This window comes from Lynx canadensis, chromosome B4, assembly GCF_007474595.2.
Source record: "Lynx canadensis isolate LIC74 chromosome B4, mLynCan4.pri.v2, whole genome shotgun sequence".
NCBI lineage: Eukaryota > Metazoa > Chordata > Mammalia > Carnivora > Felidae > Lynx > Lynx canadensis.
The window spans coordinates 139628019-139649298 of record NC_044309.1 but is presented as its reverse complement, the minus strand read 5'-3'; the positions used below and the strand labels follow the sequence as shown (position 1 = coordinate 139649298).

The window sequence follows — 21280 nt, the reverse complement described above, 5'->3', positions numbered from 1 at the left end:
TACTTTTTCTTTCTTTTTTTTCTTTTTTTTTAGTAGCATCGAACTAGCATTAACACCTGTTAATCGGACTATCAGGTAGTGTAGTTCAGCGGAAACTCAGGAGAACGGAGGAACCCGGCGGACGACGGCCAGGGGACGGGGAAACAGAACTGCCCCTTGCTCACTGGGCCCGGAGACCCTGCCCTGCACCGAGGGCGCGAGAAGGTCGGGAGGGTCAGGCGCCGGCCATCCTCCGCACGCGGTGGCCACCCCAGCGTCTCAGCCGTCCGGCGTGAAGACAGAGCCGGCGGGACGTGGACTGGGGCCGGGGGTCGGCTGCAGAGACCCCTCCAGACCCGCCATGTGGGGGTGGGGGGTGAGAACAAGGGACGCGGAATCCGTCGGAAGAGGACGCACACACCGCGTCCGCGGACACGGGCAGGAGGGGAGCCGCGCCCTGGCCCGAGCCAGGTGAAGACAGCCGCGTCCCCGCTGGCGCCCGCCGCGGCTCCCGCGACGTCGGGCGCGTCCTCGGCTGCTGTCCCCAGAGTCCTGCGCTCGCGCCCGGCGGGGGCCCCCCGCGCCCACCCCCGGAACCTCCAGAGACACCGCGCTCTGCCGGCCTCTCGGGTCGGCCAGGGCTACCAACATGAACTGTTAAATAGGATTTTCTACAAATATACAGCATATAAAAACTGTTAAATATATAACTTTAGGCTTTGCAAAATACATTTAATGATCTCTTTCAAACAAGTGTTACTCGAGTTTTCTTTAATTTGCTTTCTGGAGCTAAATGGTGTATCAGAGGAGACAGCGGTCACGGGAGACCCAACATGCTCTTGGCGAATACTGGATTATCCCACTATCAGAAATGAGCTGCAGAGAGGCAGGTGTGACTGGTTAAAACAGAAAGTGATTTTAGTCGGTCAGGTCCATCTAAGCACAGCGCGCGGGGCGGGCGCCGTGGTCTGTGTCCCCGGCGAGGCGCACTCGCTCGCGGGGTCCGCGTGGGGGCATCGCCGGCCGCGGTCCGCGGGGCTGTGTCCTCCGCCAGCTGGGCCCCTCTCAGGGCGCGCCGCAGTGTCCGTGGGGCGGACGCGCCCGCCAGGGCCGCCCTCCGCGCCCCGCCGGGGCCCCCGGCACGTCTCGGCCCCCGTGTCCCCCAGTCGGACCCAGGGACTCGGACGGTGAGGGTGAGTCCACGTTAAAATAGATTTGCTCTTTGGTCTATTGAGTAAATACTGAAAGGGTAAGAAAATAAAAGCGATTCGGACAGTCTGGGGCACAAGGAGAGGCCAGTCCTGCCCCGGGCCCGGCGCCACCCTTCTTCCCGGGCTGGTGAGGCCAGGCTCCCGCGGACGCCCAGCGCTGCCCCCGCTGTGTCCCAGGCCGGGCTCCTCGCTGCCGCGGACACACTCAGCTCAGAACGCCAGGGAAGTGGGCTGTCCTTGGCAGGCTACAGAGAAACGGACGGTGGGCGGGTGGCAGAGAACAGGTGGTGCCCACGGCGGACAGAGGGCCGTGGCTGAGGCGTGGACTCTCCAGGGAGCCAAGGCCACTCCCGGGGCCCCTCTGGGGCTGCGTTTGTCAGGAGACCTGAGGAACAGAGAGAAGAGAGTGTCAGCCCGCAGACACCAAGGGTCCCGGTCGGGAAGGAAGGAGCCCAGGGCACGCCCGCCAGGCTGGCCTCGGGCGCGGTGCAGTGCGCATCACGGACGCCCGTCCTTGTCCCTCCCCTGGCTCAGACCAGCGTACTTTCTCCAGGACATCACATCACACTTCAGGTCTACGCCTGCCACAGGGAGTCGCTCTGGGAAGCACCGTCCTTCCTCTGTGTCCCTGGTGGGGACCCCCACCCCCGCGCCGGGCGTGACCGCGGGCTCCCGCCCTGAGCACTGCTAGCCAAGGGCACGGCCTGTGCTGGACGGCAGTTTGGCTCTGAGCCCCGCCCACCCGTTTCCCTAATGCCGTCTGGCGCTGTTCCGTGCACACAGCAGGTGTTGCCTAATTGCGTGGCGACAAGTGATGGTAATGAAGTGTCGCAGGCCCGCGGAGCCTCTGGGAGGCCAGAGGTGGGCGGGATGCAAGCCCCTGGTTGGTGACGCCCCTGCATCCCAGAGTCCCAGCAAACGTGTCAGGCTGAGCACGCTCACGGCCACAAAATGTGAGGTGATGGTCGCAAGCCACGGCTGTGGTGTGGGGAAAATGCCACCCTTAAAGCAGCAAAGGCAGAGAAGTGGGGGGCACGGGGGTCTCCCTAGACCGACACAGCCTCACACCACTGGACCTGCGGCCAGAAGCCTGGTCCCGGGTCGTCCCAAATCCCCACGCGGCCCCTGTCTCCCTTGTCCCCCAAGGTGGCCCCAGGCCCAGGCAGGGACCCTGGGGCTCTGGTCAGGCACTCAGGGGCTGTCCCGCCCTGAGCAGCCTCCCCGCAGGGGCCCCCATGCAGGGGACGGGACACAGGACAGAGTGACGGCCGGGGTGGGGAGGCTGTCAGCCATCCCAGCTCAGCCTTCTCTCTCCACGCAGAGGCACCCCCGCCTCCGGCTGGCCCCCATCTGCACCCCACCTGCCTGAGGCCCCCACCACACTCCCGCCCAACCCTGCCCGCCCCACAGGCCCCTGCCCCACCCCCGCTGGCCGCACCACGGCCTCTTAGCCTTCCCTCAAATTCTCAGTCCCACCAGGCTGGGCACGAGCGGTCCTTGCTCGTGGGGACCCTCTCCCCAGGTGCCCCTGCGGAGAAGCCCATCCTGATGGCGCCACCTGGAGTCGACCGTGCCCCGGCTGCTTACGCGCGGTAGGTGTGGGGGGGCCGTCCTCAGGCCGGCCACGCCCCACCCGTCACCCCTGAGGTGACATGGCTGCAGGGAGCCGTCCCGGGACAGAACAGACGGTCTCCCGGGGACAGGTCAGGCTGCACCTGGCGCCCTCGGCGCCCCAGGCACTCCAGATCCCCCACAGTGACCCCGTCCTCCCCCGGAGGCCAAGGGCCCCTCTTCTCACTGACGGAGGCCGTGGCCAGAAGGGAGCAGGGCAGGGCCGGCGCGGCCTGGTCCCCACGAGCCACCGAGGGCGGGCGGCTCGTTTCTGCAACAAAACCTGGCAAAGCGTCTGGACCCTCCCCTGTGCCCGCTCCACCCCCACCAGCGCCCTCTGGGGTCTTACAGCTTCCTGCCCAGGCTCCCCCCGCCCCCGCCCCAGGCAGAGCGGAATCGGCGTGGGATCTGCGAGCACTGGGGGAACAGGGAGCTGTTGGCTCTCATCCGGGATCGCGGCCGCCGGAACCACGGGAACAGAGGTGACTGACGGGGGTGCGGCCTGACCCAGACCCAGGCCCACACGCAATGCGGCCGTGGAGCCCTGGCGGGGCAGGGGGGGTGGGGGAGGTGTCATCAGCTGGGCCCCTTGAGGGTCGGCTGAGCCCCAGCTACACATCTGCGTCCTCCCACCGAGGTCCTAGACAGCAGAGGAGGGCGAGGGTGTGACCACCGGAGGTCAGCGACCCCTGAGTGCTTCAGGATCCACGCCTGAAATGGACCCCGGGGGCTCGGGTGGCGGGGACCCCAGGTCCCCCACGGTCTGCCTGTGCGGGGTCCTGCAGACGGGGGGCTCCTTGGGGTCATGAATACAGATGGCAGGCGGCGGCCGGAAGCTTTAGAAATCCGACAATTAAACCACATGAGCACTTGGTCGCATCTTTGCAACCAAAACGTATTGCTTTAATTGTCAAGATTCACTCTGTTCCCTGGAGCTCTTCTGGGGCCTGTGCCTCGGTCCCGTCCTTCAGCAGCTGCGTCCCCGCGCTTTCCAGAGAGGAAAACGAGACGGGTCTTGAGACAACGTGCCCCCTGAGGCTTGTCCTGCCGTCCGCTCCCCCCCCCCCCCGTGGGCCGCCCTTGGCTCCCCAATCCCCTGCGTCACATCCAGGCCCTCCCCCTGCCTCCCAGAGCCCCCAGCACTTTGCGGGACCCTCGCCTGGCCGGGGTTCCTCCCCCCGCTGCCCGGGACGTGCCCCCACCGTCCAGCCAGGCCAGGGAGGGCTGATGCAGACGCCTCGGGCACAAACCCTCACTGGCCCCCCAGGGCTCAACCGAGGAAAGTCTGTCTACTTTTCTGTTTCTCATTCACGGGACAACGGGGAAGGGCAAGCACGTAAACAACGAAATTCCACCGGCGTTTCCACATCCAAAGGTAAGTATTTGGAAAATTCCAGCCCGTCTCCTTCCCCAGTGCAGTGGTGTGCACACGGGGGGGGTGGGGGGCTAACTCCACGTGGCCCACGAGGCAGAAATGCCAGGTCCTCCGCGGGGCTGGAGGGGGAATCCCTCACTGTCTCCCGCGAACTGGGTGAGACCCTCCGTCTAGATGCGGTTCCTCTCGCTTTGCTCACGGCGCCCGTGCCCTCCCCACGAGGCTGGGGGGGCACCACGCGGGCCAGCGCTGCAGCGAGGGGGCCGTGCCCCGTACAGCCGGACCCGTGTCACTTAACCTCCCCAAGGCCACGGCCTCAACCCCCACACGCTGCCCCCTGCCAGCCACAGGGACACCAGGCACGGTCAGCGCTGTCGTTCGCTCCTTGGAAATCAAAGCCGGCCCCTCCCACTGACCCAGGAGCAAAGCCCCCGGTGCACACGTTCTGTCCCCGCAGGCCCCACGTCCACCAGCACACTCAGCCGGCCTCCCGTCAGGGTCACGAACTCCAGGGCTTTAGCGCCTCCAGGCCTGTGAGCTGGGGCGCTGCCCAGCCCCGGGCACCCCGCTCCCCCGGCCCTGCTTCCTCAGCATAAAACGGGAATCGGGTGCCCTTGCCACAGGGCCCAGGAGGGGGTGACCCTCCTCCTCGGGGGCCTGGGGGTGGTCAGTGCCGGGTCCCGAGGCCAGGACGTCTGGAGCGTCACGCACGTGCTCTCCCCTGACAGCTCGGCCTCGGTGTTCCCCACGGACGGGAGAGGGCGTTCACCGCAGCTGTGGGCTGGGGCCTGCCCACCGTCACCGGGCGGGACCACCAGGGCAGCGCCAGGTGGACACCTGGCCGTCGGGGTCGCTGGTGGGGCGGCAGGAGCAGGGCCTGGGAACCCACAGACCCGGAAGGCAGACGGTGGTCTCGGGAGCCGGGTCTCTGCAGCCCAGCTGCCCTCCTCCAGGCCGGCTGCCCTGATCTCGGGCATCTGGGGACCACCTGACAACACGACCTGCTGTGAGCAGGGGACATGCCTCCTCCCAGAAGCTCGTGCCGCTCGCTCGCTCGCTCGCTCATTAGCCACGGATTTCAGAGAATGCTGCCGCTGGTCTCCAGCACTCCCCCACACACGGATGTCTTCATCACTGCAGTGGCTCTGAAGACGCCAGGGATCCGGAGCCCGTGCACCACACGAGGCCCCAGGCAGAGGGGGGGCCGCTGTCCCGCCCCGGGTGACAAGGCCTGGGGCCCCGGGCCATCACACGGCACGCCGGCCCTGCAGAGCTGAAGGACGGGCTTCGTCTCCCGGAGAGGGCGTCCCGGGGGGGGGGGGGTGTCCTCCTGGCAGAGAGCCCGGGGTGGCGGGTGGGGGTCCCGCCCGAGGGTGAGGCCGCGTCTGACCCGGGCCGGGCAAGGCTTCCCTGTCCTGCTCTCACGTCAACGCTGGCGACCCAGGGCTCTCCGCGGAACGCCCCGCCTCATCTACCTCTGCTGAGCACAGAGGGAGGCGGCCCCTCGAGGATGATGCAACCCTCAGGCCCCGCGTCTCCGGAGGGTGTGCCCCAGGCCAGCCCTTGGGCTGCGTAGCTCGATGCAGGACCCCCAGAGCACGGCCTCCGACCAAGCGCGGGGCCGGCTGCGGTGGGGGCGCTGTGCGGCCACCAGCTCACACACCAGCCTGTCCCTCCCACAGCTGGGGCCGGGCCTCGTGTCCGCTGTGAGACAGGACCCAGGCAGCACCTGGCTGGCAGGGCGTGTTGAGGATTCCGGGGCCGGACTTAAGCACCGGCCCTGGTGCAGGAGGGCAGTCCGTCGGCACGAGAGCCAAGGACCCAGGGGCGGTGTCGGGAGCCACCCCAGCCCGCCCTGCCCTCCACCGATAAGCCTTCGTGACTCTACTGTCTAGGGCCTGACAGTTCCCTCCCTCAGCAGTTTGCACCCCGAGGCCTGTCCTGGGTCCCCACACGTCTATCTGTCTGTCTGTGCAGACCGACCGGCATCATCCGGTTTCTCAGCAGCTGTGCCCCGTGCCGGCTCCCCTCCCTCGGCCACAGGCCCCCACCCACCACTGCCGGCCGTGCTCCTGTCTGCCTCCGCGTCGCCTGGCCACGGGCCTCCCCCCACCCCGGCCTCACGTGCCGTGCCCCTGGGTGGACTGGGGGACGGACGGCGAGCACGGCGGAGCTGAGGTGTCCCCAGCCTCTGTCCTGCTCAGGCCAGGCTTCCCTGGGCTCTTGGAGAGAGAAGCCTGAGCCCAGCACGTCTGGGCAGAGCAGAGGCGGGCGTGGCTTTCCTCCTCAGTGAGCATCTCTCCTCCTTCTGCCTCCGGGCACAGGGCCGAGGGCAGCACGCAGAGGGCACCTGCACGAGGGCCAGTCCGGCGCGAGGCCTTTGTCGTCAAGAGCCCCAGTCCCCTTCCCCACCCTGTGCCTGGCCCCCAGAGACGGACGGGTGGGGTGGCCTGACCCCCACAAAGTCCCGGCCCGGCCCACAGCTGGTGATGGCCACCAGCTCCTCCCTAGGCCTGGTGACAGGGACTGAGTTGCAGTCAGAGCTGCGGTGATGGGTCCGGCGGGCCCGGAGGCAGGGTCCTCGCAGGTGTGGGCAGAAGCCAGCAGGGCGCTCCCGGCCCTGGGGGGGGAGCGAGAAGCGTGTCCAGCTCAGGAACCTTAGGTGGAGGCCCATCTCGGGACCTCCCAGGGCTCCCGGCTCGTGGCCTGTGCGGGTGGCCACAGCTCAACCAAAAGCTGACGTGTGGGGGCCTCTGCCTGCGGCAGGACATTGCTGGGCCCGGGGAGCGGCCTCACTGGCCTCTGGCTCCCTTCCTCGGGAACGCCCGCTTCTGTCACACCCTGAGGTCGGCCGGCCCACACAGGGGACCCCGGGGGAACCCTCCTGCTGTCCTGGCCGGCTGCCCCCTCCCCTGGGGCCCGCACAGCTGAGCTCCAGTGACCACATGGGCGCCCACCTGCTCGGGGACACGTGGAGCCGGTGAGCCCCGGGCTTGGAGGGACCGAGAGGGCCATCGGACCGTCAGGCTGCAGGGAGAGTCCCCTGTGAATAGCCCCGCCTCTCGAGAGCGCGTCCGTCCTGGGGGGCCCCCCTCACCCGCACACTCGAGGGCTCAGGACTCGGCACCTGGGTCAGCGGGCTGGGGCCCTGCGGCCGTGACACCCCTGCCCTGGGGAAGTGTCCCGAGTGGGTGGTTCCTGTGCCCCCTCGGCCTCAGGAAGATGCTCACGGACAGGCCACCTGCGCGCGGTGCCTTGTCAGCTTGCGGGCCGGGATGGTGCTGTGGGGCCACCAGAGCCCCATCCGGGGGTCGTTCCGCCCACCCCGGAAAGTTCTCTGCGGTGACAGGCAGGTTTCCCTCAGTACTCGGTCGTCTAAAAAACATGACAGAACTTTCCAGCCCGAGTCCAAGGTGCGGCATTTTCTGTTCCTCATTAAAAGCTTGTGTTTGATGCGAGGTCAGGACCAGGCACCTGTACTCAAGAACGCGCCGTTCTGGATTGAGAGCCCCGAACAAAAGGTCCTAATAAACAGGAGACACGCAGACACCGTGAGACATGGAGGCGACGGCAGCCTGCCTGGATAGAGGCTCGGAAAGAGCTGTTGCCATGGGGAAGATAAAGACATAAGCAAGGAAGAAGCTTCTGGAAAGGCCACGCGTCATCCCGCCGGGTCCCGCCACCCGTGCGTGGTTTCCTCTCCGGGACTGTTCCCTGAAGCTGTATGGCCAGTCCACACACAAGGAAGCCTGGACCCCATGTTCTCCCCAAACCCAGGCTCATCAGAGTGACCGGACTGGCCGTGGCTTGCCCGACGTGGCTGACGGCAGCTCCTTGGGGTCACCGAGTGGGTTGGCGACCTCAGAGCAGCCCCCGCATCCTCCGTCCCGACGTGTGAGCGGCACAGGCGTGTCTGGGCCGGGCGAGGCGCGCTCCATGCACCCTGCGGTGGGTCCCCGGGCGTGGGCTCACCGGGTCCACCCCTGTCCGTCCTCCCTCTCAGCCTGCGACTCACTGCGTCCCGGGCTCACTCTGCAGGGCGCTGGGTGGTTTCCAGCAGGCGTGAGGTCCTGCCTGGCTCTTCGGGAGGTGAGGCTCTGACACCGGTCAGGAGGCTGATCGGCCTGGGGGGCCGGGCGGGGAGCCCCCTGAGCACGGGCCTGGCCACAGGGATGGCGACGCGAACTGAGACGGTCCTCTTAGATGACAGGCTCGGAGGCCCCTCCTGCTCCTGCTCTAGAATGAGGCTGGACCACGTGGCCACCACACGTGTCCTGGGGCCACGGCCGGACCACTGCTTCCCAGGGTCTCTTAGCACCAGGTCGGGGCTCGCGTCCAGGGTCTTGGCACTGCTCGGCTGTTTGTGATCTAAGCACCCTAGGTTACTTCGGCGCTGCCTGCCTCAGTTTCCCCAGGTGTAAACACATCCCCACCTCCCCACTTCCTGTTTATAAACCATCAGACCAAGTCTGACGGAGCCAGCACCAGACAACTGCCTCTAACACTGAAAGGGAGAACAACTGAGGTTTTAGGGTCCCCCGAGCAGGTGGTGAAGAGCCCAGCCCTCCACCCAAAACGGTTTCTGCTCGTCCTGCGGCTGTGTGTGCAACTCGCTCTTTCCTCATCGGGGCGGGGTGGGGGCGGCCCCGGGGGCTGATGGGGGGAGTGGGGGGGGGCGGCCCCGGGGCTGACAGGGGGGGGGTGGGGGCGGCCCCGGGGGCTGACGGGGGGGGCGGGTGGGGGCGGCCCCAGGGGCTGATGCGGGGAGTGGGGGGGCGGCCCCGGGGGCTGACGGGGGGGTCGGGGGCGGGGTGGGGGCGGCCCCGGGGGCTGACGGGGGGGTCGGGGGCGGGGTGGGGGCGGCCCCGGGGGCTGATGGGGGGAGTGGGGGGGCAGCCCCGGGGGCTGACGGGGGGGTCGGGGGCGGGGTGGGGGCGGCCCCGGGGGCTGATGGGGGGAGTGGGGGGGCAGCCCCGGGGGCTGACGGGGGGTCGGGGGCGGGGTGGGGGTGGCCCCGGGGGCTGATCCCTCAGGCCCCAGAGCACCTGGACGCTGCCTCCAACACATCCTGGGTGAGGTTCCTGAAGGCCCCGTTTCTGCTCTGAGCATCCGCATGTCTCCGGGCCCCCTGCCCCCCCCCCCGCTCACCTGTGCCCCCTCCCTCTTCACATCAGCTCCGAGCAAGCCCCCCGCGGGCCGACCCTCTACTGCCCACATCCTCCGCTACCAGGCGTGTTCCCCGAGGCAAGACCTGTGCTCATGGGGACACGTTCCTTGTGTATTTCCGGAGCCGCAGACGGCCTGGCACGCGCTGTGTGTGTCCAGGGAGGGAGGGAAGGAAGGACGGAAGGAAGGACGGAAGGAGGGAGGGAGGAAGCAGTCCCAGAAGCTGATGGACCCGGATCTGTGGGCAAACCGCCAGTGTCCGCATGGCCGAGCGATCCCGGGCCGGGCTCTGGGCTGGGGGACAGGACGTGCTCGTAAGGCACGGGCTTTGGAGCCGGTCTGCCCAGGTATGAAGGGAGCCTGTGATCTGGGCCCTCTTCTTAACCTCCCTGGGGGATGAGGCCGACATCTGCCTCAGGGGCTTGGGGGTACCGGGGCGGGGTGGGGGGCGGAGCCACGGTGGGAGGAGCCTCAGAGAAGGGCCCGGAGCCTGCAGGTGCTCTCAGACACACCCACCGTCAGGCCCCCGCCCTCGGCGCTCTGGGTCCCTGCGCCCCTTCTCTGTGACACTGGGACAGGACGGGTCTCCCCACCAGTGTGGGGGTGTGGTTCTGGTTTGTTTGCTTTTAAGAAAAAACACGCAGTTTCATTTTAAGAGTTTCGCGTAAGCCAGAGGACGGGGGTGGGCCATGGCGAGGACACAAGCCGCGGTGACAGGGACCCAGCAGCCGCCGTCTGGATGGGAGGGGCGGTACCAGCGACCCGACAGCCGACACTGCAGGCCCGGTGGCTCCAACCACAGACCCTCGTCCTCTCTCGACCGGAGCCGCGTGGGGATCCAGGCGCGGGCGGGGCTGGTCTCTCCTGAGGCCCCTCTCTGTGGCGTGTGGACGCCGACCCTTCCCCGTGTCCTCATGCGGCCTTTCTCTGCATGTGTGGACCCTGTGTCCCTTCTCACCAGGACACGGGTCCTGAGGGATCAGGGCCCCGCCCGCTGACCTCACACGACCCTAATGTAAACGCTCGACTTTGAACCCACAGCTGCTCGGGCAGATCTGACCCTCGGGTCCGAGTGATGGGAAGCTTCTCAGCTGGTGTCACCCACGCAGGGATTTCTGAAGCACATCACTCTTGCCTTTTGTGCCCCACACGGGTCTGGGCTCGGTGGCCTGCCAGCCGGATGGTCTGACTGAATCCTGACCTCTCGGAGCCTCAGTTTCCCCGCCGGTGAGGTGATGACGACGTCCAGGGTGGGGGTGAGGCTGGGGGTCCATCCAAGTGCCGGGGGCGGGGCCCTCGCCGGCTCCGGTGACCGAGGAAACCTCCCGGACGTCGGTTGGAGAAGCCCCAGGACAGACTGGACTCAGCCCGGGTTCCAAGGCTGCTGGTGTCACCTCTACATGGAGGACACGAGCCGTGGCTCCGGGCCCGCTCACGTCCCAGCAGCCACGCGCGCAGACCCCCGAGCCCCGAGCGGGCCGAGGAGCCGGCCGTGCACCTGACGGAGGCGGCAAAGACACGGCTTCCCCGGGCGGCTCTCAGGTCCGGAGGCCAACGTGCGACCGGGGCTTAGGGGGCGAGGACCAGGGGCCACCCCGCCGTGGCCGAGGGGAGACGTGGCCCTTGGGGGCCTCCTCTCCCCTCTCCCTCCACCTGCAGAGGCAGCGGCCAGCATCTCCCCCGCTGCCCTCCCACGGCCGCTCCCCTGCCGCCCCCTACAAGGACATCTGTGGCCGCACGTGGAGCCCCCCAGACGATCCCCACCCCACGGCCCCCGCTTCAGATCACGTCTGCAAAGTGCCCCCTGGCTTCTAAGGCCACGTTCCAGGCCCCGGAGCAGGACCTGAAAGTGTCTGGGGGCCGTGGGTCAGATCGTCACAAACACTCACTAATTCCAGAAAGAAACCTCCTTCCCGGAGTGGTCAGGAGGACGGGCCCTTCCTCCTCTGTCCCTGCAGGGGCAGCAGAGGGCCTCCCACAGGAGAGGCTGGACGAGAGGCCGGGCTCCCTGCTGCTGGGGCACAGCTGCCCCTCGGGCGACGGGGCGGGTGTAAGGGGGGCTGCACAGCTGCCCCCGACCAGGATGAGGTCCGGACTCTCCCTTCCCTCTGGACCTTCCCCACGGGGTCATCCTCAGCCCCACATCTGGTCGTCGGGCTCCACACGATGAAGCTCGTGGGCCCGTGTGTTTATGAACCGAATCCTGAGTCTGGGATATCCGTGACACCTGACCCCGTGGAGGGGGCACGACCCTTCCCAGAGGAGCCCGTCTCCCTCATGCAGAACACAGAGCGCCTGGGATCTCGCAGCGGCTGGGTGGGGTCTGAGGACACCGCCCCGGGGAAGGAGGTGCCCCAGCGTCCCCGGGGCCGAGCCAGGGGGCCTGCCCTGCCCAGGTCACCCTGCTGGGACAAGCTGCTGCTTCTAGGACGGTCGGCCCCTCCTCCACCTCTACCGCTCATCAGCCACGGTCCGGCGGTGCTTGGTGGGATTTGCTGACCACCCTGGGATGACGACGACGCTGCTGTCCGGCTATTGCGGGAGCAGTTAGGAGACACAGAGTGAAGCCTGTCATCCCCCCGAACCCACAACCCACAAGGGCACACGCTAGCCCCCCTGCTCTCTGTGAAATGTCCCCTCAATCAGGGGGGCCCCCGTGAGGACACATAACGCACTGGACTCTGACCCGGGCTCAGGGCCTCCGGCCGGTGCTGGCTGCGCCCTCGCTGAGGCGGTTCAGAAGGTTCTGTGCTCTGCACAGGGGAGCCCGGGTGGGGGCTGAGCCCGACAGGCTGGGGGCCGCCTGTCCTGGCCCGGCGACCTCACAGCACATCCCTGCTGCCTACTAAGCAGCGTGAAGCGGTCAGTGCCCCTTGTGACCGGAGAGAGCAGCTGGGCACCGTGTGGTCGTTCCCGCAGCTCGGGGATGGGCCCGGGGAGCCAACGGGGAGAAGCTGGGGGACCCCAGGGCCCCTGTTCCCCATCTGCAAGGCCCCTGAGCCACCCAGCTCTCCCCGGGCCTGAGGAGGTGGGCCGCGAATTGAGCTCCTCGCTGAGCGGAGCAGGATCTGGGAAGAGGTGGGAGGGCTGCGGGCAGCCTAGACGGGGGAGGGGTCGCCGAGACTCTCCGAGAGTCAGCACGTTTGGTGCTAATCAGACTCCCACTGGCAGAACAGCCCAGGTGTCCCAGGACAGGCGCGGGGGCAGGTCCCCGGGGCTGGCACCCGCCTGCTGAGGACACAGACCGCGGACTGCGGTGACTGAACTGAACCGTGTGGGGCAGGGGGGTGGGGTGGGGGGCGGTGGTGGTGCTGGGAGGCGTGCACGGCAAATACCAGGCAGAGACAGCGCACAGAGATGGCGGGAAAGCAAGCACACGCAGAGGACGGCGCCACCACGAACCCCTCGCCCCAGATCTGTCTCAATGTGTGTCTTTTTCAGTCATTCTGCTCCCAAGCAGGGAGTCTGAGATCAGAGTCACCTCGGGGTGCACGTGGATTGCTGCAGACACCTAAGCCATGTCACCCCTCGGAACACCTGCTGCTCAGCCCGGCCACGAACACGGAAGCGGTCGGCTGCTCTAGCCGGGGCCTCGGGGGGGACGCAGGCTGGCAGTGATTGCGCAGCCCTTCTGTGCCATGAGGCAGAGAGCCGGGGGAAGAAGTGGGGCGGGTGGTGCCAGGGCCGCACCTGGGAAGGAGTGTGCCCTTCCCTTCAACTTCTACAGCGAGAGCCAGAAGGAGTCTCGGACTCACGTTACCTCCCGCAGCTGAGAGGTGGAGGAACATGAATTCACTGCTCAGCTAAACAGTGTAGCTTCTCTCTCTAGAAAATAAGACCTTTTTGAATCTCATATGGGAAAACTAGATTTCTTTCTTTACAGCGGCTTATTTCCTTCCTTTCCTCATAGCTGTCTTTCTTGGGGTCCATCTCCCTGGAGAAGTTTCTAGAAAGTCTGGTCCAGCTGGATCCTAGCTCAGACGGGCTCTCGGGAGCTGACTTGGTAGATACCAGTCTGCTATTTCTATTGAGTGGCCGCTGCTATAGGAAAGCCACGTTTTCTCCTCCTTGGGGAGGGCACCCACGCATCACGGGGCCCCTGGTTTGGGGTCACGGTCACCAAGGACACTAGCATCCGTTTCTAAGACTAAGACAAGGGCGGCTGGGAAGGCGAGACCTTGATCGAAGGAGAGCATGGTGAGGAGGGTTTTGTGCCTTCGAGGCAGAGTCACAGTTGAGCCTTGGGCTCTGACCCCACGTTTGCTCACCAGGCCCTTACGGAGCGACCAGCCGCTGTGCCCCGGAAATACCAGGGTGCTGCGTGACCGGGAGCCTCACTGGCTCCTAGGGCCCCCCCGGCTTTTCTGTGACGAGGACCCCATTTTATTTTAACGTTTATTTATTTTTGAGACAGAGCATGAGCGGGGGAGGGGCAGAGAGACAGGGAGACACAGAGTCGGAAGCAGGTTCCAGGCTCCGAGCTGTCGGCACAGAGCCCGACGCGGGGCTCGAACCCACGAACCGCGAGATCATGACCTGAGCCAAAGTCGGATGCTCAACCGACTGAGCCACCCAGGCGCCCTGAGGACCCCACTTGAGAGAGCTACAAAGAGATGGGGGGCTGATTACCTGCCCAGTGGACACAGGCCCCCCACGGACACGCGGAAAAGAACACCAGTGTAGGTGTGTGCAGAGGTGTGGCTGTGTGTACACGTGAGGGTGTGTGTGCAGGCGGGGTGGGCGTGTGGCTGTGTGTGCACATTGGACGCGCCTGCCCCCCTCCCGCCCCCCCCCCGCCCTGGAGGGTCTTTGCGGGGCCATCCTGACTGTGGGCTCAGATTTGGTGGGAGGTGCTCACAGGGTCCAGGACCCATGGCAACAGCAGCCTCCCCTGGCGAGTGCAGGGCGTGGGCCACCCCAGCCCGGTGGCTTTCAGCCTCTCTCACTGTGTCCCTGCCCCGTCTGGTCTATCTGTACTTGGTCCTGAGCCCTCGCAGGCTGCTGGGGACCCGCTACAGGGCAGGTCTGAGCTGGCGCTCCCCATCTTCTCCTGTGGCTGGACACCCCCACGGGGGACGTCTCTGGGGCTCGCAGACCCGGCCACAGCTCTCCTGGTGCCAGGCAGGTTTCCACGGCCCGCCTTTCCCTTCCTTCTGGGGCCACAGATGAGCCCCCGTCCTCTCCCCTCGTGCGTCCCAGGCAGGTCTTTGCCCAGAAAAGTCTCCACACTGGGGCCTCTCTGTTGCCCTCCCTGCAGAGCTCAGGAAAGGCACTCAGCAACCCACAGCCTCAGTTTCTACATCCACTAAATGGGACTCTGAAAAGGCACTGGCCAGACAGTTTCTGCAGGGGCACGATTCCCCCTCGTCATGCAGGAGTGGAAATGGGAACGGTCAGTTGTCCAAGGAGCTACTCAAGATCGCACGACACACTTATCCGCGCACGTGCGGCAACACTGAGGTCATTCTTGAGTCGGCCTGCGGGCTCCTCGTCTGGGCTCTCGTGCGTGCACAGGGCCCCCTGAATAAATAAGGGGAGGCTCGTCCCTTAGGTCCCAAATAGAGGTGTCACCGTGCGCAGCGGTCTACAAGGAAGCCTGTTCCGCCCTGAAAAAGCCCCAGCCTCAGCCCAGCCTCCCGCGTCTCAGGGAATCGCTCCCACCCAGCCTGAGCCCTCGGAGCCCACAGGCGGCTCACTCCCCAGCCCGCGAGGGCCACTGGCAAGGTGCCAAAAGCCAGCACAGCCCGGGGCTGCGGGCACGCGGGATGCCACATGAGGCGCAGAGAGAGACGGCTCTAAAATCCGGAAGGATCCTGCGTCCACGGTTTCGTTGGCTGTTTAAGTTCTCACTCTGCTTTTTACAAACGGAAAGCAGAAGGCACAGATGGTGCCAATGCAAGAAAGTCGGAAGGGATGCCATGAGTGGGGCCCGCAGGGCCCCAGGCGACACAGGGACCCGCCCGGTGTCCCCCCAGGGCCCCAGGCGACACAGGGACCCGCCCGGTGACCCCCCAGGGCCCCAGGCGACACAGGGACCCGCCCGGTGACCCCCCCAGGGCCCCAGGCGACACAGGGACCCGCCCGGTGACCCCCCCAGGGCCCCAGGCGACACAGGGACCCGCCCGGTGACCCCCCCAGGGCCCCAGGCGACACAGGGACCCGCCCGGTGACCCCCCCAGGGCCCCAGGCGACACAGGGACCCGCCCGGTGACCCCCCCAGGGCCCCAGGCGACACAGGGACCCGCCCGGTGACCCCCCCTGGGCCCCAGGCGACACAGGGACCCGCCGGTGACCCCCCCAGGGCCCCAGGCGACACAGGGACCCGCCCGGTGGCCCCCCCAGGCCCCAGGCGACACAGGGACCCGCCCGGTGACCCCCCCAGGGCCCCAGGCGACACAGGGACCCGCCCGGTGACCCCCCCAGGGCCCCAGGCGACACAGGGACCCGCCCGGTGACCCCCCCAGGGCCCCAGGCGACACAGGGACCCGCCCGGTGACCCCCCCAGGGCCCCAGGAGACACAGGGACCCGCCCGGTGTCCCCCCAGGGCCCCAGGAGACACAGAGACCCGCCCGGTGACCTCCCGTGGCCCCAGGTGACACAGGGACCCACCCAGTGATCTCACGTGGCCCCAGGTGACACAGGGGCTGGGACGGCTGTGGTCCACCAGTGGGCCCGCCCGGGCAAACGCCCACCTGGGAGGTGGCACCGGGGCCCACACGGCTGGAATGCCCCAGTGAGATCTGGTCATGCAGGTCACAGAGGTCACACGGGGCGGGGGGGGGGGGGGGGGTTCAGATGCTCGGGTTCCCACTGAGAGTCTCTCCGAGATCTGAGAAGTCACGGCGACATTCGCGGAAGCTCCCTGCTGCCCCCTCCCCAGCCTGCCCTCTCCCCTGAGAGCAGGGGCCCGTCCGGCCCTGGCAGAACCCACAGGGACTGCCCCGGACTCATGACCATGTGCTGGGCCCCTCGTGGGTCTCCAACACGACCGCCCCCGACCCCTTCCACAGAGGGGCGTGTGGAGACCTCGTCTGCTCTGGGAGGACCCCCTCTGTCGGCCTTTAGCAGGCAGGTGAGGGCCCTCCATCCTGAGCCAGGCTCTGGCCCGCAGACCCCGCAGGGGCGCCCCACTCTGTCTGTTCTGCTGTGCGTCACCGTCCCGCTAATGCTGCATTAGGGAAGGTGATGGCTCCATTCGGTCCTCTCGAGGCCGGGACCCTCTCGAGGCCGGGAGCCTCCTGCCCAGGTGCAGCCCGGCTCCTTCAGGGAGGTGTCCCCACTGGGTGAGGACCCCAGGCTGAGACTGACCCCGAGTCCCCTCGGGGCTCCTGCCGAGTCCAGCTCTGCCCACGACTCCCGGGAGGACCCGATGCCCCCTCACTGCCTCCACGCGCCCACTCCCTGTGCCCGTGCGGCCAGGGCAGGGCCACCAGCTGGGTCCGGTCACCGCCACCTCCTTGCTGGCAGGGAGACCGACTGGGCTTCGAGCTCCCTAAAGTCTCGGGTCTTTTACGACAGCCCAGGTTGCCAGGCGGCCTTCCGAAGGGGGGCGTTGACAATCCAGGGCGAGGTCTGCAGCCTGGACACCCGCCCTCTGTCCCCGCCCCCCCCAACGGCAGCGCCGGCTTTGAGGTCCTTCCCTCGCCTGCGCTAACCGGGCGGCTGCCCCTGCCAGCCCCACACCGGACCCCAGCCGGCACGGGGGCATGGCGGCCTCGGCCACCTGCCGCGAGCAGCAGACCCGTGGCCCACGTTCACAGGCAGGTGGCACCTAGGAGACGCAGAGATGACAGAGCGGGCGGGTGGCGCACTTCAAAGGTGGCACCAGAAGTGCTCTGGCCGACGCCTTGCCGTCTGCCGTCCACAGTGGGGAGGGCGGCCCTGTGTGCTCCGGGAGCTCAGGATCAAACCCCTTCCCCGGTCTCCTTCCTGGGGCCACTGACGGGAAAATGAACACTCCCAGTATGGAGTCAGCTCTGCGCGGCCGGGTCTGGGCCTCTGAGCTGGAGCCCCGCCGGGCCGCTGTCCGTCCCCGAGCCCTGGGACTGGGCGGTGCCCACACTGGGGCCGCTGTCGGTCCCGAGCCCTGGGACTCACCAAAAGGACGGAGGACTGGCCAAAAGGACGTCTCCATGTACCTGTCTGTAGCAGCTGCACCGAATTCGGCTCCCACGCGGCAGTCACCCTTCCAGAGGGTCCAGGCAATGCCTGCTGTTTCCTGGGGTGTGTGGCCCACCCCACAGCCCGTGAGAAACCCCCCCACCCTGCATACAAGGAACCCTGACCCCTCAGCAGTCACGACCGCCCTCCACCACCCTCTACCAGCCCCGGCAGCCCCTCAGCGGACTTTTCTGCCCGCCCCCGTCTGCCTTTTCTAAACAGGTCCTGTGAGCCAGTCACACACAGGTGGCCTTTCGTGTCTGGCGTCTTTCACCTTGTGCGATGCGTTCAGGGCTGGTCCCCGGTGCGGCCTCTCGAGCGGAGGCCTTGCTCTGCTGGAGTGATATTCACTGAACGGCGGGACTCATCAGCAGCAGGGCGTCCGGGCCGTGCCGCACAATGTCGCTGCGGTCCCATGAGCACGGCTCTCTGAGTGGGCGTGGCTTCCTCTTCTGTCGGGCGGACGCCCGGGGTCCCGCGGGACAGGAGAGGCGGGTCATGTGGTGACTACGTTTCCCTTCTGAGCACCCGCCAGCCTGGCCTCCAAATGGCCCGAGCATCTTTCTGCTTCTCTTGACGCCTGTCCCCTAAGCGCTTTCTCGAAAGGCAGTTCTTAGGCACATCCTTCCCGAGGCCTCCACGTGAGACCGAACGGAATTAAAACCACACACGAGCACCTCCTTCGTGTTCGGGCTGCCCGCTCCCCGACTGGGGGTCTCTCTCCCCACTTTCCTCACTGTTCCCATTTGCCGTTTCCGGACCTCCCTGCCGCTGGGCTAGCCTCCTGTCTGCGTGCCGTCCCTCGTCCGCGCGGTTCGGAGCCAGCCCTGCTGTGGGGGCTCCACTGCCTCCTGACCCTGTGACCTGTTTTTGGGAAGGTGGGTTTGGCTTTCGGAGGTTTGGGCTGTCAAGGTAAGTCCGGGCGGCCCGCTGAAGGCGGGGCCCCGCGTGGGCCTGTCGGGCTCCGGCTGACTCTGGAACCTCACGGCGTCCTCATCTGTACAGTGGGGAGAACAGTCTATGGCTCACGGTGGCCGTCAGCCTGAACAGGTGGAATTACGTGCGTGTGCACAACAGCGTCGGAGCATGTGTACTGTCCGGAGTGTGCCTGGTTATTCCCGATTCCTCAGACGCGATTTATAGCGACTGCATCCCTGTCCTCACCCTGAAGCCACCTGTCCCCTCACTTTCTCCTGCCGTCCCACGGTCTGGGTGGCCACGTCCAGTATGGAGTCCCCGGGGAATTCAATGTGGAGTGAGGTGAGCGGTCAGACTCTGTCTGACTTGAGTTGCCCCCAAATACGAAGCCCGTTTTCCCCGGCCCGCTGTCGGGGGCCCGTCCCTCTGCCACTGGTCTGTGCAGCTCACCGCACCCCTCAGTCCATCCCACGGATGCCCACGTTCCACTCGGGGCCACATGTCCGTGGAGCAGGAAGTAACCCTGGGAAGGCTAACACTTTCCATCAGGTTTTAAGTCTGTCCTCGGTCCTTGTATCAAGGACCAGGGGGGTGACGGCTGGGGTGCAGCCTGGGGGCCACTCGGCGGCCCCCAGCCCAGGGCTCAGCCACCCACAAGCTCCCCCTGCACAGCCAAGTGCACGCCTGGTGGGACGTGGACACCTCGGTGGCCTCTGTCCCAGAGCCTTCCTCCACCTCCACCGTGACGGACCTACCCTCCCACAAAACGTAAAATCCCTTGTGATGTTCCCAAAAACTTCATCGGAGATTTGACTGAACTTGTATTAAATCTAAACATTAAATCTGAAGGCACAGACAACCACACAGGGTTTAGGCACTCACCGACTTTATGGAAAAAGGGATTTATTCAAATCCCTTTAATTGTCTCCTGATAAGACTCTGCCCTTATCTTTATACAGGTAATCAACCTTTTCTCACTAAAACGTTATTTCGAGTGACTTCACATGTTTTCTCCTGTTATCAACAGAGATCTCCCCTCCCTCTTACTCAGGTTTATTTCACTTGTGTATTTTTAACACACCCTTACGCTTTTGAAACACATTTGCCTTGAAGTAGGAACAGAACCAGCTTCTGTTTTGTCTAGCCTCTCCTCTACAGCCAGGTAGGCAAGTTTCTTCCTAAAGTCTGCGGGCAAGTTCACCTGCTTTCGCCTCCTAAACGACGTTCGCCACATTCAACCAGCTGCTAATTCCGTATCCCCGCGGGCAGGCTCGGAGGACTTCCCCTCACCTAGCCCCGGGTTGGCAAACTCAAGTGGGCAGGGAGTACAGATTTTTAGCTTTGCAGGGGGTAGAGTCTCTCCTGCAACCACTCAAGTCTGCTGCTGCAGCCCCGAGGCATCCCTAGACCATCTGTAAGTGAAAGGAAGGCTGCGTTCCAATAAAACTTTATTTATAAAGATAAGTAGGGGGCCGGATTTGGCCACCAGGCCATAGTTTGCTGACTTCTGACCTAGAGCTTATCTGATCTCAGCTTGTATCTGCAAAAATGTACAGATGAACACAAGGGGACAACCCTCTGTATTCATAATTGGTCCATTTTAATAAACCGATTAGTTTTCAAGGCATTTCAGCGGCTTCTGCAGAGGCTTGGAAACACCTGTTTTCCTCATCTGTGGGTAACAATGACTGTGTTTTCTCGCATCAAATAATTGCGTGCCTGCACTTGCCAGATCTTCGAGAAGGTCATCACGGAGACGGCTGCCGGCTGCCTCGGCGTCATCTCAGATGGATGTTAGGTTCCGGGGTGGGGGGGCCCCCTGCCTTCTCCTCCAGGTGGCCTTGGAGGTCTGTGGTATGGATGCTATGGTCTGATACTTTCCTTAGGAATAAATGTGCTTCCTGTCTGGAGCCTTTTTCAGCATCTACGGAATTAGAGCTCGTGTTTATCTGAGCCTCTTGTGGGGCTGGTTGTCTTTTCTGATTCTAAAATATTAAAATAGATGTTTATTTCTTACCTAAATCTACTCTGTGGTGCCTGCTGTGTTCCTTAAAGGACTGAGTTATTCAGCACTCTGTTACTTTATGCAGGCACAGATGTGTGTCCCAATCACCCCCGCACATTCCGGGGGTCCCCCAGATGTATCCACTAGCCCAAAACAACGTGGGGCACACGGGGGCCCCCAAGGGCACTTTGCTGAGTGAGTCCAGTGCTCAGCACACGGCCCGAGCCACATCACAGACACAGTCTTTGTGGACCACAATGGCTTTGTGTGTTCTCGGACCTCTGGGGAGACAGCAGGTGTCGTGGTTTCCCTAGTCCCTAAAACGAATGGGGCAGTTTTCCAGTATTTGGGGAAAAGATACCTGCACGTTAATGTTTTTAAGAACACGGCTGTTGGGACGCCTGGGTGGCTCAGCCAATTAAGTGTCCGACTTCGGCTCAGGTCATGATCTCACGGTCTGTGAGTTCGAGCCCCGCGTCGGGCTCTGTGCTGACAGCTCGGAGCCCGGAGCCTGCTTCGGGTTCTGTGTCTCCCGCTCTCTCTGCCCCTCCCCTGCTCACACTTTGTCTCCCTCTCTCAAAAACAAATAAACATTAAAAAAGTTTAAAGATAAAGCTACTTAAAGACATGAGTATGCCAAAGTCCATCTTTCACTGTGCCTGGCAATACACCGTGGCTCTTATAACATTTAGAAAGTGATTAAACTGCACGGACTTTATTGTCTGGGATGTGCTGGCTCTCCTGCGACAGTATTACTCTTCTAAATCCTTTAATTCTATGGCAGCCTTGGAAAGCAAGGGGGTTGGCATCCCACCCATTTTACAGATGTAGACACCGAGGCACAGAAAGCTCTG

The 21280-nt window shown here is 65.0% G+C and overlaps 1 protein-coding gene across 1 annotated transcript in view; it reads right to left on the bottom strand.

Annotated features, from left to right (window-relative positions):
- Positions 1-1022: 1022 nt before the first annotated feature.
- Positions 1023-21280, bottom strand: part of TAFA5 (TAFA chemokine like family member 5) — a 119545-nt gene continuing 99287 nt past the window's right edge. Inside the window, exon 4 of the mRNA XM_030321937.1 lies at positions 1023-1575. Coding sequence (XP_030177797.1) covers positions 1567-1575 — 9 coding nt within the window. The 3' untranslated portion in view covers positions 1023-1566. The remainder of the gene's footprint in view (positions 1576-21280) is intronic.